This window comes from Vidua macroura, chromosome 27 (genome assembly GCF_024509145.1).
Source record: "Vidua macroura isolate BioBank_ID:100142 chromosome 27, ASM2450914v1, whole genome shotgun sequence".
Classification (NCBI taxonomy): domain Eukaryota; kingdom Metazoa; phylum Chordata; class Aves; order Passeriformes; family Viduidae; genus Vidua; species Vidua macroura.
The window spans coordinates 4,107,764-4,123,538 of record NC_071597.1 but is presented as its reverse complement, the minus strand read 5'-3'; the positions used below and the strand labels follow the sequence as shown (position 1 = coordinate 4,123,538).

Here is a 15,775-nt window from a genome sequence, read left to right as displayed (position 1 = left end):
TGCTCTTGGAGCAGCCCCGTTTGCATGGAGCCACGGGAAGCACGGATTTGTCTATGGCTCCACCGTGCTGAGCAGGGCCCTGGCTCTGTCCGTGTGTGTCCCTCAGCGGGAGGGAATTTGCTGCCTCTGCCAGGGACAGCGAGCACTGCTCTGGCCCTGAACAGCAGAGAGCAGCAGCTTCCCAGGCTCACAAACAGCCTGAGTGCAGCCGAGTGGGGCCGGCAGCTGCCCGCTGCAGGTGGGTGCGGGCTGGATCTGCTTCCCAAGCGGTGTCGCTGCTGTGTGCGATGGGACACAGCTGTCTCTTGTGCCTGGCCGTGCCCAAGGTCCTTGTGTCGCTGATTGTGCTGGTGCCGAGAGAGGCGGGGGCTGAGGGCGGCCGGGGCGGAGCTGGCGGCGTTGCAGAGGAGGCGGCACGGGCGCAGCAGAGCCGGGGCTGAGGGGCACAGCGAGGCTCGGCCGGCGGAGCGGCGGCATGCGGCGCTGTCGGGGCGCGGGGCTGGCGGCGCTGCCCGTGCTGCTGCTCGGTGCGTGGGGGTGCCGAAGGGGGGCCGGGTCTTAGACTGGCCTGATCCCGCACGTTTTCGAAGGCTGCTGTCCTGCCTGGCTTCTTCGCAGACGTCTGCCCGAGAGCTCTTCTCCCGTTCATCCCTCCCTATTCTCCATCCCATAGTCTCTCAGAAATCTCCTGATTCTTTTCTTTATCCAACCCTGCTCAAGCATTCCATTCCTCTCCTTCTTTATTACTTACAAAGTCAGTCCTTAGCCCTTCTAACTTTTCTTCTTTTCTTTTTCTGCTGTCTCCCACATCCTCCCGCACTCCAGCTCCTGCACCCTTCTTGCTGTCACTCATGCATTCATTTTTCCACAAACCATTCATGGACACTTCCATTCCTGCTTATCGTGATATCCCCTCGGTGCTGTATTTCTATTCATCTCTCTACGTTCCTGACTGTTTCTGCGGGCTTTGTTCTGTGAAGCAGGGCAATGCAGGATTTCAGTCTTGTCCCTTTTCTGTTCCCGGCAGTGGCTTCAGGCAGAGCCCAGGTACAGCAGGAGCCACTGCTGGAGACCACCGAGGGCTCCGGCATCAAAATCAGCTGCTCACATCCCAAAAAAGAGAGCGGCGATTACATCCATTTCTACCGTCAGCTCCCGGGCCGAGCACCCGAATTCCTCGCCCCCGCTGCTAGAGGCTCCAAGGATGTGCCGGCCATTGCGGGCCAGCTGCGGGTGTCGGCAGACCGGCGCTGGAGCGCGCTGTGGCTCGGGCGGCCCCGGCGCGGGGACGCGGCCGTGTATTACTGCGCGCTGGGGGCCACGGGCAGAGGAGCCGGGGCTGCGGCCGGGCACGAACCGCCGCGGGCGGGGCCGGCCGGGGCCAGCAGGGGGCGCTGCCGCTCGGCCCGCCGGGCCCCGCTTTGCCCCGCAGCTCCTTCCTCTGCCCCGAGCCCGCACGCACCGACCCCGCACAGCCCCGCACGGCCCCGCACACGCCTCACAACCCGCCTGCAGCCTGCGCTCGCACACTCGCCACACACAGCCCGGCCTCCCCTCGCTCCCGAGCCCGCCGCCGCCTCACACCAAACTGCTGCCGCCTGCGCCTCTGCCAGCGCCTCTCGCCCTCCGGCCACGCCTGCTGCTGCTCTCAGCCTGCTTTGCAAAGCAAAGACATGCTCCTGGAGCTGCTCCAGCTCACCTGGGCTAGGAACTGACCAAGCAGCAGCACTGAGAGGCACACAGGAGCTGGGTCATGGACTGCTGTCATCTCACCAGGTCATGACGTGATCGGTGTTTGCAGTGAGCCTTTCTGAGGTGACAAAGGAATCTCCATCTCTGTCGCTGCAGAAATGTCTCTGTTCCATACTGCCAGGAGGATAAGAAGCAGCATTCTCACCTGCATGTGTAAATCAGGTGTGCTTTCAATCCCACCTGAGCCTGGAATTCACTTCTCTACAGGTTTCATTCCCATCCTCACTTTTCCCCAAACACTCATGGATGAGCATTCAGCACCTTCCTGAAACAGTAGAACATCCGGGAAGGAAAACAATAAATCGGTAGGAGTAGAGGAGCATTTCAAATCATCGAAGTGCTCGCTTGCACCCCCCACCCCCTTAAACTAATTGGTCCATTCCCTTCACGTTAGGAACCTGTCAAGCATCCAGAAGTACAAATGCCAGGATCTAGCAATGCTGCAAGTGTTAGAGGGAGACACTTGAAAGACTCAGCTCCACATGAGGTTTCTCTCCTCATGTTCGAGAGACCCCATTTCCTTTGGGGACAGGAGCCTTTCAGCATCTAGAGGAGCTCCTTGGGTTGACCACGTTCATGAGAGGCCTCAGTCAGGGCATGGGAAAGGTGAGAGTGTCTGGTTCTCTAAGGCTCACATCACGTCCATTTTCCTTTCCAAGGGAAGAACAAGGAACAGGGAAAGTGAGGACAAAGCACACAATGACACCCATCTGGCAGTAGGTGATAAAGGAGAGAAGGAGGGAGCTCAGAGCTCTCCAGCTTCTAATTGATGGGCCATTAGGAAACTGCTGTGAAGTGGCTCAGGCTGAGCCTTGCCAGTGGCAAGAAGGGACAAGAGGAACAGGAGGATAAAGGAGTTTTGAGGAGGTCTTATGGGATTAGGGAGCACAAACCAGGGAATGCTTGTGATTCTGTGTAGTCTCCAGCCTCGGAGATGTCCAAAAGTCGTCAGGATTTGGGGATTAGCAGTGCCCTGACAGAGCTGAGGACACCTCGGGAAGGTGAGAAACCTCAGTGGGGAAGAAGCCCCCGAGCTCCCAAGTGGCCAGGCCTGGCTGTGCAGCAGTGCTGGCCATTGCAGCTGCGGAGGTGAGGACTCCACTGCGAGCTGAGCGGGAACAGCCCCTTGCCATGAGCGAGGCCCCAGAGGCACGGAATGCTCACAGGGCCAATGGCTGAGTGTCACAATCCGCTTATTGCGGGGTGTCGTGATGGTTCTTTTCACCGATCCCAAAAGTGCAACAAAGGCAAACAACAAGGGACTATCAGTTAATCACAACAAATGCACCTTTATTAGGGGCCAAAACACTAAATGCGATAGTGGGGATAAGAAAGGAGATAAAAAGATAGAGAGAGAGAGAGAGAGAAGAGGGGTATGGGAATAGCTACCAACACAGGCGAGATCCTCAGTGCTGCGGACGATGGGGATCCGTCTGTCGTGTCGGGGGAGTCTTCGAAGTTCTGGTAGACTCGGGGCTCCAGTTATAGTCCACAGAGGAAAGAGGGGGGAACAAGTGTAACAATGAAAGTCCACTGTAATCGCCACGAGGGAACAGGTGAGTCCACAGAAACCACCAAAGCAAGACGAATACAATGAAGAATAAGTCCATTGAAATTACTGAAGCGAAACAGGTCATGTCACTAGTGGTCAGACCACCAATTTCCCCTCCTCCCTATAGCAGGGGTCTCAGTCTCAGTCCTTGGGAGGAGGGTTCTCATTCTTTCTTTGTCACAGTGGTAACGAGGCAGATGAGGGGTCTTCAACGAATGACCACGGGAGTCACCCCCAAAAGTTCATTCGGCTTAACAACGGAGATTAGAAGAGAAGCAGGCCGCGCATCAGGCTGTCCCGTGCTGGCTCCATGTCAGGTCTTTGCCAAGTCCTTGCCAACTCCTTGCCAAGTTCTTACCAGGCCTTGTTCGGAACAGCCAGCATGACGGTTCAGTGGTTCCACCTGTGCTGTGTCCTGTTCTAAGCCGGAACTGCAGTGGGGGAAGGGATTCTTTCTTGTGGCAATCAGAAGGCAGAATGGAGAACAAGGGGCTTCAGACGGGCTCTTACACCACCCCGTGACTGACGATTGCCCTCGAAAAATCTTCATCAGCAGGATTCCATTGGTCGTTGTGGAGTCTTCAGGATTCGTCAAATTTTGGCAGCACGTCCCAGGGAAAAAACAAGAGGAAAATGGAAAGAAAGAATAAACAGGAAAACTAAAACAATCACAACATATTAGTAAACAAATTGTAATTAAACAATAAGCAAAATACAATTAGTATTAATTAAATCAATAATAGTTAAACAATAAATTGTTCAGATAATAATCAATATGAATCAATTGAACAATAGATTGATCAAATAATAAACCAGTATAATCAATATTAAACAATAAAGTAATAAACCTAGTATAATCAATATTACTGAGTACAATTTTATAATCAATAAACAAAAAATAATTAAAACAGTGATTACAACAAATCATAAGAGAAAATTATGTAAAACATATCTTCTAACCTTATAATCTCCTTGTGTCTACAGTCCTGGGAACATCTGTAGTGTAAAGAATGTCGGCCAAGTGGTGTGCATTAATTATAGATGTCAATTTTGTTAGTCGTTTCATCATTCTCCAATTCACAATGAGCAAGATTACTGATAAAACAAAACCAATCATAACTAAAATCAAAAGAACAACAATGGGATGACACAATTTGTTCAGGACACCGGTGGCGGTAAGCGACCACCCGAAAAGGGTATCCCACCACCTGTGCTCGGCATCACTTTTCACCCTTTCTACAACACGATGTATTTCTTGCACATCATGATGAACAGTTACCAGAGTTTTCTGTCCATTCTCCTTGATTTTTCCTAGGATCTCTATTAGATCTTGATGAAGTAATAATTGCTTTACCAGAGTAAGGTTCATCCCAATGGGAGTAGGCAGTAGCTTGTGAATCATGGTAAGATTGGATTCTAAAAGTTCATGTGAAGTAACTGGAGCTACAAAAGAAAAATCGCATCCTGCAATTTTAGTAAAGTTACAAGCACAAAAATTTGAATGATTTTTAGTAGCTACTACTGTACTTTGTATAAACACAGTATCACAAGCGGTTCTGAAGCAGGCACACCCATTGCCTGTAGATACAAGGACTGTTTCAGAAGTCTCGTTAGGATGAATATCAAAATGACAGCTATTTTGTTCTGTGTCCAGACAAATATCTTGAGCTACAATTGCATTACCTTCACAGATAAACCCTAGTTGTTCTCAAATGGTACAGGACTCTAAATTGACAGTGTGCCATTTGTCATCAATTTGACGGGCCCATTCTCTATGTTCAGAAGGATAGAAAGTGGGTCCATCATGATTTAATCCTAATGCGATGATAGGGAATATCAAATGCACTGAGGCATTTCTTATGGTCAACACAAATGCTGTGGCTGTGTTTGTGTTAGGATCATAGGTAAAATTCACTAAATTCCACCAGGATTGGAAATCTCTTTCAAAGTCAGTGGCACTGTCCCAGACTATTTTCCTCATTTCAGTAGGAAAAGTGCCTTCTTCACCTTCTCTTATAATTGAGGCAGCAACTGACTGCATCCATAATTGAGCCTGGATGCAGCTAAGAGCTAAGGAAACATTGCTTTGTGTGGCATTAAGTGCATCAATTATCAATTTGCTATTATTTACATTTATCTTTTCCCAATTTGGTAGAATGTTTGATAGCAACCACTGATGTGTTCCCAAGGCCGATAAGGACGATTGCAGTGGTTGTTGTATTTTGGTTAAATCTTTAGTCGTGGAAGCCAATTTATTCATTCATACTTCTGAATCAGTACTATTTAGGATTCCCAATCCTGTTCCCACAACACCAGTTATGTCTCTTGGCACCCGGTTTTTAGGAGGGTTCCACTGTTGCAGCCAGGTTGTCCAACCCTGAAAAGAGGTTTGCAAAAAGGGTGAACAAGCTGGTTGTATTTCTGAGACATTGTTTTGCATCAGGAATTTGACTTGTTTAAGAGACCATGCCGGATTAAATAATATCTGTTGTTGGCTAGTTTTCCTGATTACATATGGTCCAACTTCAAAAATTTTCAGGGTAAGCATAACTGGTGGTTGGGCTCGAGTGGTGGTAGTGGTGGTGGTATAAACTGTAGTAGATTGGGCTACAGCATTTATTATAAACTTAAAAGAAAGCCCTTCGGTGTTTTTTCCCATAAGCAAACCACTTCTGCAGTCTGTGTTAGTGTAAAATTGTGCCAACAATCCTGTATGCTTGGGTGCGTACAAACCTTTTTGTGCTTCAAGAGATCCTTTCACTTTTTCTGCATGCTACCACAATTATTTCAGACCACGGTCACTCAGCTGGTTTCTGGCCATGGGGTTGTGGTAGGATGCAGAAAAGTATTACCAGTTTATCATGGATTAGGTGGTCTTCATGTCCCTTGGAGTTCTTCTGAAAAAGTAAACACAACAGAATTCTGTCACCAAGAGGAAGAAAGGTTAGAATGATGGAATTATCCAGCATGTACTTGTCCAATGCTCTTTCCCTAGAGCACCAGAGGCTTCCCGTGCATATTTCTTCAGAGGGGGTTTTAGCACAAGTGTTACTAGTCCTATAGTAAGAGAGGTCCACCAGAACAGGTTGGCCAGGGTCATGAGCTGGATTATTAGGATCATTTGGTACAGAGCATAGGAGTCAGTGTAGATGCAGACCAAAGAGGAATTCTGTGCTTCTCGTTGAAAAACACTCCAGACAGCTATCAGCTCCCCAACGTGTACACTACCTTCTCCCTCTGTAATCATTTGCTCACCAGAGGAAAAGTGGAGGGCTTCTGCCCTATATTTCCATACTTTTCCTTTCCCTTTAGCAGAAGCATCAGTAAACCAAGAGTTTGCTGATTGTTCGGGGCAGAAAGGAGGGGTTACTTTGATTACAGAGGCAGGTTTGTCCAAGCTGTCTGTTTCTTGGATTGCTAAAGTTTTTACAGGTCCTTCTGTCATTGAGAAGAAGTTACCTGAGCATACCACTTTCTCACTGAGGCCCTCTGGGCCACCCCGTCAGGAGGGGGAGTCCCACTAGTGACTGTCTTAATAACCTTGAAGGGGCCTCTCAATACAATTGGTTGTTTTTGTGCTATTTTTTCTACTTCTATGAAAGCTAAGATAACCATAAACAATCCTTTTTTCCAGGTAGTGTATCTTTTCTCAGCATCTTTGAAACCACAGGAATAAAAACCAACAGGTCTTGTCGGACCCTCAGGACCCCGCTGCCATATGTGTACTGACAGCCCTGAGGAGGCAAATCCCCATTCCACCTGGAAAGGATCTGTAGGATGGATAGGGCCCAGTGCTTGATGAGCTGTTGCTTCAAAAATCAGCAATTGCAATGCTGACTCCTGTGAGACTCCAATCCCATTTCACCCCTTTCCTCAACAAGTCATAAAGGGGAACAAATGGGTCGTTCTGGTTACTAGGAAATCTATCTGGTCTTTATACAGGAGATACAGCTGCTATCGTTTTTGGAAGGAGAATTGCTGTAGGTTTGAGTGATTCTGGAAGCCCACAAATTAAAGGGGTCATTATTTCGGGCTTCAAGGTAATTGCATCAGGGATTCAAAGCCAGGAATTCATTTCTTTTTGTGAGTCATTTGCAGGCAAGCAGCTTTGTGCACATTTTCCAAGAGTTGATCGGGGGTACTAATTATAGCTATGGGATCTCCCCTTTCAAAGGGGCTTGTTCCCCCGGCCCAAAAAGCTGCACGCTGTGTCAGGGACCATGTGTCACGTTTCTCTCCTGTTGTTAAGAAGACACCATGTCCCCAGTACCCACTGGCTTCCTGTTCAGTTAATTGAATTTGATCACCACCAGTGAGGGACACCCGGAAAACATATTCTGTTTCTGATTCATGTGGAGGGTGTCCATATTCCCTTTTAAGCTTAGCTAGCTCGGTGGCAGTGTTTACTTGTGCTGGTATGTGTTTGGTTGTGATGTGAAGTTCGAGATCATCATCACTGAGATAGCTATACACTGAGATAGTTTTAATCAAGGGTCTCAAGTGATGGTAGCAATGTTCCCCACAATTACTTGCTGCTTCAAGTTCTTGATGAGGATAGATTTGTTTAATGTGAGGAGTTTCCTTCTCCTCAGGCTCTGTAGAGGAATCAGCATGATGTGATTTGTTAACATGTTCCTCTGTTAAGGCAGCTCGCAATGCATAGATCACATTTTTTGCTTCATAGAACTGTTTTTGCAAAATTTCAACTAGATTTTGAAGGGAGTCTATTATAGCATGTTCCTCACTTCTTCGCTCGAAGCCATTTTCTATAGCTGCCATAAGACAAGCTCCCAAAACTGAGCATAAGATAATTTTATTTTTGCCCAGTTTGAATTTTGTTTCATGTTGTAATGAACACACTCTATCAATAACATTTTCTAAGTTAAACCAATTACTCTGTGCCCATTTTTCTCCTTCCGTAGAAGGTTTGGCATTGTGTTTGGCTAGTAGTGCATAAAATTCAGCTTTAATTTCAGCGCTAAGATTGTCACTCATTTTGTGAAGGGACCAAAACCACGACAGGGAGCTACAAACTTAAGTTCCACAAAACTACACAGCCCTCGCTGTGTCACCCTTCGCTTCCCTGGCTGGGTGAAAGGACAATAATCTGCCTGGGAGGCTCTGCTTAGTTGCTTCAAGTTGTCCCTTCCTTCCCAGACCAGATACACACAACAACAACAAAACAACAGTGTCCCGCCTTTTGCACTAGGGGATCCTTTGTGAAATTCCAAAGACAGTGTGGGAGCCTTTTCAGCTGCAACCCTTCTGTCTAGACAGAAATCCTGTCCGTGACGCCAATTTTAATGTCACGATCCGTTTCTTGCGGGGTGTCGTGATGGTTCTTTTCACCGATCCCAAAAGTGCAAAAAACACAAACAACAAGGGACTGTCAGTTAATCAGAACAAATGCACCTTTATTAGGGGCCAAAACAGTAAACGCGATAGTGGGGATAAGAAAGGAGATAAAAGGATAGAGAGAGAGAGAGAGAGAGAAGAGGGATATGGGAATAGCTACCAACACAGGCGAGATCCTCAGTGCTCCGGACGATGGGGATCCATCTGTCGTGTCGGGGGAGTCTTCGAAGTTCTGGTCGACTCGGGGGTCCAGTTATAGTCCACAGAGGAAAGAGGGGGGAACAAGTGTAACAATGAAAGTCCACTGTAATCGCCACGAGGGAACAGGTGAGTCCACAGAAACCACCAAAGCAAGACGAATACAATGAAGAATAAGTCCATTGAAATTACTGAAGGGAAACAGGTCATGTCATTAGTGGTCAGACCAACAATTTCCCCTCCTCCCTATAGTAGGGGTCTCAGTCTCAGTCCTTGGGAGGAGGGTTCTCATTCTTTGTTTGTCACAGTGGTAACGAGGCAGATGAGGGGTCTTCAATGAAGGACCACGGGAGTCACCCCCAAAAGTTCATTCGGCTTAAGAACGGAGATTAGAAGAGAAGCAGGCCGCACATCAGGCTGTCCCGTGCTGGGTCCATGTCAGGTCTTTGCCAAGTCCTTGCCAACTCCTTGCCAAGTTCTTACCAGGCCTTGTTGGGAACAGCCAGCATGACGGTTCAGTGGTTCGACCTGTGCTGTGTCCTGTTCTAAGCCGGAACTGCAGTGGGAGAAGGGATTCTTTCTTGTGGCAATCGGAAGGCAGAATGGAGAACAAGGGGCTTCAGACGGGCTCTTACACATTGTAGCACCTGGAAATGCCATAGGGGTCACAGCCCACAGAGCTGATGGGCACTCGATCACAGCTGAGGATGCTGCCAACAGCAGCTGAGGTGGAGGATCCCACCACGGTGTTCTGTGGGAAGGAGCTGAGGATGGGGCCAGGCAGGGTCACCACCACAGGGGAGGGCTCAATGACGACGGTGGAGTCCTGGCACTGCCTGACACAGGGCTCATGGCAACTGTTGGCCAGCGGGGTGGGGCCACAGGGCCGGCATGGCCAGCACAGGGTGTAGCAGGACATGTCTCAAAGTCAAAAGTGCACCTGGGAGAGGGAGCAGACAAGAAACAGAGCACAAGGGTGAATGGGAGCAACCAAGGCCACTCCTGAGTTGGGAGCTGGAGCCTTGGCAAGGAGCTTTCTTCTTTGTCCTGCAAATAGCAGCCTGGCCCAGGGAGTCTCTCTCCTAATTTCTCGAGGAAGAGCCCCTGCAGCCACCTTTCAGCTTTTCTCAATTACACAATGTCCCCCAAATATCTTTGCCATGAGAGTGGACTGAGCACAGAAGAAAACAACCTCCATTGAGATATTTGTCTACTGGATCATTTTGTAAGAGAAAGAGAAAGAGAAGGGACTTCAGACTCACCTGGTTTACAGTCTCAGAAGGATCCCGGGTGCAGGTAGCAATGATGTAGCAGCGTGCAGGAGATTTGTCCAGGGAAGAGGCATTGAAATGGAGTCCCTGCTTCCTGAGCCCTCCTTTTCCAGCTGCTCTAAACAATCACGTTCTGCTACTGCCAGTTGCCAGCCCCAACAAGGATGGGTTCACCCAAGTTTCGATTTTTAGCTTAATTCTGTTTGAAATGTTGGGAGTGCCTCAGCAAGGCTTGGAGTGCTCAGACACATACAGACACACGGACACACTGACAGGTCTCTCCTATCCAGGGCATAGCTGCTCTTCCCTGTGCTGCATCAGTTTGGTTTCGTGGACACGGAGAAAGGCTGAGGTTTTATGCCCAGCTCCTGTATCCATGTGAGTGGATTTCTTTCCAGTGCCCTGAAGGACAATTCGGGAGTGCCCAACAGGACAGCAAAGGGGAGATGTGAGTGAACAGATAATGGGAGCGAAGGAAACCCAGGGCCTGTCAATCCTCAGCTCCATGATACCAGCCTGATTCACTGATCCCCTCTTCCGACCCCGCCGCTTCCGTTGTGCAGAGACCCGAGCGCCGCCCCACTCCCAGCGCGCTCGCCTCCCCTCCGTTCCCGGCCAGGAGTCGGCGAGAGCCCGAGCAGCGCCGGCGCAGGGCTGTGCCCCGGGGCAGAGCTGGCGGCGTTGCAGAGGAGGCGGCACGGGCGCAGCAGAGCCGGGGCTGAGGGGCACAGCGAGGCTCGGCCGGCGGAGCGGCGGCATGCGGCGCTGTCGGGGGGGGCTGGCGGCGCTGGCCGTGCTGCTGCTCGGTGCGCGGGGGTGGCGGTGGAGGTGGCCGAGGCAGGAGCTGGGGCTGGGTCTGCCTGGGATAAGCATTGGGATCGCGATTTGTCTCTGGCACTCCTGCTGCTCTGCACTTCCTTTTCACCCACTGCCCTCAACACTCCTCTCCTCAATTTATCCGTTCTCTCCCAGCTTGCCTGCTCTACTACTGCATTTCTTTAGTTATTCATGGAATCATACAATCATCTACCCATCCATTCATTTCAGCCAGTCTCTTTTCCTCATTCCAGTCTCCCCTTCTGCAGTCTGACTCTTCTCCAAAATATCCCACATTCTTATGTTCAAGTAATCACGCTCGGAGAAATAGTCTCTCCATGCTTTATTCTCAGAACAGATCCCAGCTACCTGTGCTCTGTCCTCTTCTGCCCTCACGCCTCTTCGCGTGCACGGCAATTGCTGCTGATGGAAAATGATTGTTCTTTTCTCGGTGGCAGTGGCTGTGGCCAGAGCCCAGGTAGAGCAGGAGGTGTCACTGGAGACCATCGAGGGCACTGGCATCAACATCACCTGCTCACATCCCAAAATCCAGACCAGCGAAACAATCTACTGGTATCGTCAGCTGCCGGGCAAAGGCCCCGAACTCCTCGTGAGCACTCACAAAGACTCCAAGGATGTGCCGGCCATTGCGGGCCAGCTGCGGGTGTCGGCAGACCGGCGCTGGAGCGCGCTGTGGCTCGGGCGGCCCCGGCGCGGGGACGCGGCCGTGTATTACTGCGCGCTGGGGGCCACGGGCAGAGGAGCCGGGGCTGCGGCCGGGCACGAACCGCCGCGGGCGGGGCCGGCCGGGGCCAGCAGGGGGCGCTGCCGCTCCGCCCGCCGGGGCCGCCTCGCCCCGCTCGGCCCGGGATCCCGGGGCGCTGCCGCCACCGGCACCGGCACCGCCACCGACACCTGCACTGACACCAGCACCGGCACCGAGTCACCGACCAGCTTGGAGTCACCGGCCTCCCTCAGCCCCTCTTCTCAGCACTGGTTTCATGAGCCCCAGCTGCCTGATCTCCCTAGCAGGAATCCCATCCAATCCCAAAGGCTTGTGAGCATCTACGTCGCTTAGTAAATCTTTAAGTTCTTCCGTCTGGATAACAGGAGTTCCGTGCTGCTTACCTTCCCTGTCTCCTAGATCAGGAGACCAGTTGTCCTGATGATCATCAATCCCACTCCTGAAGACTGAGGCAAAGAAGGTGTTAAGCACCTCAGCCGTTCCCTCCTCTTAGGTGAATATATTCCCCACGGTGTCCAGTGAAGAATGGTGATTGTCCTCGGTCCTCGTTTATGTATTTGTAAAAACACTCTTTATTACCCCTTACAGAATTGGCCAGAGCAAGTTCGAACTGAGCTTTGTCCTCTCTACTTTTCTTTCTGCATGACCTAATGACATCCTTCAACTCTTCCTGAGCTGCCTGCCCTTTTTCCAATAGTGAGACACCTTCTTTTTATTCCCTGAGTTCCTGGGAATGCTCCCTTCTCAACCAGGCAGGTCTTCCCCTCCACGTCCTCATCTTTTGGCACGTAGGGCCAGGCTGCTCCTGTGCATTCAAGATTGCTTTCATTAAGTATATCCAGTCTTGCAGGGCCCCTTTCTTTTAAGGGGCTGCTTCCCAAGGGACATTCCAAATCAGTTTCCTGAACAAGCCACAGTCCACCCTCTGGAAGTCCACGGTAGAGGTTTTGTTGATTTCCCTTCCTTTAAATCCTATTGAAAACCGTAACATTTCATAGTTGCTGTGCCCAAAACAGCCTCCAGCCACCACATCTCCCACCCGCACTCCTCTGGTTGTAAACAGCAGGTCTTCTGGGGCCCCACCCTTGATAAGCTCCCTTTTACTTCGATTGCTTGGAGAGCATCTGCAGGGGGGGAATGATTGCAGAGAGACCAGGCCTGAATGCAGCAGAGAGATTTAATGAGTCACAAAGACAGAGAGAAACTGCCTGCAAGTGCACAACAGCACTGCTGCCAGCCCGGGCCCATCTGAGAGTCCGTCCTCCTTGGCAGTGGAGAGGTTCCCACACGCTGCCTGTCTACCTGCCCCAGACAGGGAGACCACACTGATGGTCCCCACCAGGCTGCACTTGGTGACACCCTACTGCCAAGGGGAGACAAAGGAAACAAAGAAAAGGGGAAGGCAAAGCCTTCCAGCTCTCCTGGGACCAACATTGAAAAATGTCCATCCTTGGCCCAGCACCATGTTCTGAGTAAAACCTGAGCCCTCACCACGGGGCTTTCCCAGCATCTTCTTCAGGGGAGGGACCTTCTGCCATTGTAGCACCTGGAAATGCCAGAGGGGTCACAGCCCCCAGAGCTGATGGGCACTCGGTCACAGCTGAGGATGCTGCCAACAGCAGCTGAGGTGGAGGATCCCACCACGGTGTTCTGTGGGAAGGAGCTGAGGATGGGGCCGGGCAGGGTCACCACCACAGGGGAGGGCTCAATGACGACGGTGGAGTCCTGGCACTGCCTGACACAGGGCTCATGGCAGCTCTTGGCCAGCGGGGTGGGGCCACAGGGCCGGCATGGCCAGCACAGGGTGTAGCAGGACATGTCTCAAAGTCAAAAGTGCACCTGGGAGAGGGAGCAGACAAGAAACAGATCACAAGGGTGAAAAGGAGCAACCAAGGCCACTCATGAGTTGGGAGCTGGAGCCTTGGCAAGGAGCTTTTTTCTTTGTCCTGCAAATAGCAGCCTGGCCCAGGGAGTCTCTCTCCTAATTTCTCAAGGAAGAGCCCCTGCAGCCACCTTTCAGCTTTTCTCAATTACACAATGTCCCCCAAATATCTTTGCCATGAGAGTGGACTGAGCACAGAAGAAAACAACCTCCGCTGAGATATTTGTCTACTGGATCATTTTGTAAGAGAAAGAGAAGGGACTTCAGACTCACCGGGTTAACAGTCTCAGAAGGATCCCGGGTACAGATGAGCAATGATGTAGCAGTGTGCAAGAGATTTGTCCAGGGAAGAGGCATTGAAATGGAGTCCCTGCTTCCTGAGCCCTCCTTTTCCAGCTGCTCTAAACAATCACGTTCTGCTACTGCCAGTTGCCAGCCCCAACAAGGATGGGTTGACCCAAGTTTCAATTTTTAGCTTAATTCTGTTTGAGATGTTGAGAGTGCCTCAGCCCTGGGAGTGCTCAGACACAAGCAGGCACACAGGCACATGGACACACGGACAAACAGACAGGTCTCTCCAGGCCAGGGCACAGCTGCTCTCCCCTATGCTGCATGAGGTTGGTTTCGTGGACATGGAGAAAGGCTGAGGTTTTATGCACAGCTCCTGTATCCATGTGAGTGGATTTCTTTCCAGTGCCTTGAAGGACAATTCGGGAGTGCCCAACATGACAGCAAAGGGGAGATGTGAGTGAACAGATGATGGGAGCGAAGGAAACCCAGGGCCTGTCAATCCTCAGCTCCATTATACCAGCCTGATTCACTGATCCCCTCATCCGACCCCGCTGCTTCCGACGCGGAGAGACCCGAGCGCCGCCCCACTCCCAGCGCGCTCGCCTCCCCTCCGTTCCCGGCCAGGAGTCGGCGAGAGCCCGAGCAGCGCCGGCGCAGGGCTGTGCCCCGGGGCGGAGCTGGCGGCGTTGCAGAGGAGGTGGCACGGGCGCAGCAGAGCCGGGGCTGAGGGGCACAGCGAGGCTCGGCCGGCGGAGCGGCGGCATGCGGCGGTGTCGGGGCGCGGGGCTGGCGGCGCTGCCCGTGCTGCTGCTCGGTGCGCGGGGGTGCCGAAGGCGGGCCGGGTCTTAGACTGGCCTGATCCCGCACGTTTTCGAAGGCTGCTGTCCTGCCTGGCTTCTTCGCAGACGTCTGCCCGAGAGCTGTTCTCCCGTTCATCCCTCCCTATTCTCCATCCCATAGTCTCTCAGAAATCTCCTGATTCTTTTCTTTATTCAACCCTGCTCAAGCATTCCATTCCTCTCCTTCTTTATTACTTACAAAGTCAGTCCTTAGCCCTTCTAATTTTTCTTCTTTTCTTTTTCTGCTCTCTCCCACATCCTCCCGCATTCCAGCTCCTGCACCCTTCTTCCTGTCACTCATGCATTCATTTTTCCACAAACCATTCATGGACACTTCCATTCCTGCTTATCGTGATATCCCCTCGGTGCTGTATTTCTATTCATCTCTCTACGTTCCTGACTGTTTCTGCAGGCTTTGTTCTGTGAAGCAGGGCAATGCAGGATTTCAGTCTTGTCCTTTTTCTGTTCCCGGCAGTGGCTTCAGGCAGAGCCCAGGTACAGCAGGAGCCACTCCTGGAGACCACCGAGGGCACCGGCATCAACATCAGCTGCTCACATCCCAAAAAAGTGAGCGGCGATTACATCCATTTCTACCGTCATCTCCCGGGCCAAGCACCCGAATTCCTCTCCTTCGCTATTAGAGGCTCCAAGGAGGTGGCGGCTGTTGCAGGAGAGCTGTCGGTGTCGGAGGACGGGCGTTCGAGTGCGCTGTGGCTCGGGCGGCCCCGGCGCGGGGACGCGGCCGTGTATTACTGCGCGCTGAGAGCCACGGGCAGAGGAGCCGGGGCTGCGGCCGGGCACGAACCGCCGCGGGCGGGGCCGGCCGGGGCCAGCAGGGGCCGCTCCGCTCCCGGCTGACGCCGCTCGGCGGGACAGGGACCGAGCCCCGCGTGGCACCCGCGGGACCCCGGCCGGGAGCCAGCACGGGCCCAGCACACGGCCTGGCCTCCTGCGAGAAACCCCTCCGAACACAGGGATGCTGCCCTGCAACGCGCACAAAACAATTCTGCTGGAGGGGAACATTTCAGCAGCGATCAAGGCAATCCGGGATGGTATTCCTAAGTCTATTGGCAG

The 15,775-nt window shown here is 51.8% G+C and overlaps 3 protein-coding genes and 1 gene segment (V, D, J or C); 3 read left to right on the top strand and 1 right to left on the bottom strand.

Annotated features, from left to right (window-relative positions):
• Positions 1–475: 475 nt before the first annotated feature.
• Positions 476–10,850, top strand: LOC128819669 (putative uncharacterized protein MGC34800). The gene is given in 4 exon segments (XM_053999906.1): positions 476–527; positions 1,028–1,320; positions 1,322–1,651; positions 10,692–10,850. Coding segments are annotated over 4 exon segments (834 nt in total).
• Positions 10,851–10,885: 35 nt separating this feature from the next.
• On the top strand, positions 10,886–13,040 carry LOC128819570 (uncharacterized). Its single transcript, XM_053999830.1, has 2 exons — positions 10,886–10,934; positions 11,403–13,040. The coding sequence occupies exons 1-2, from the start codon at positions 10,886–10,888 to the stop codon at positions 12,020–12,022; spliced, it is 669 nt and encodes a 222-aa protein (XP_053855805.1). The 3' UTR covers positions 12,023–13,040.
• A 164-nt stretch (positions 13,041–13,204) lies between these two features.
• Positions 13,205–13,507, bottom strand: LOC128819668 (feather beta keratin-like). The gene has a single exon (XM_053999905.1). The coding sequence runs from the start codon at positions 13,505–13,507 to the stop codon at positions 13,205–13,207; it is 303 nt and encodes a 100-aa protein (XP_053855880.1).
• A 1,117-nt stretch (positions 13,508–14,624) lies between these two features.
• On the top strand, positions 14,625–15,559 carry LOC128819667 (T cell receptor alpha variable 26-2-like). The segment is given in 2 exon segments: positions 14,625–14,676; positions 15,177–15,559. Coding segments are annotated over 2 exon segments (435 nt in total).
• Positions 15,560–15,775: the final 216 nt, after the last annotated feature.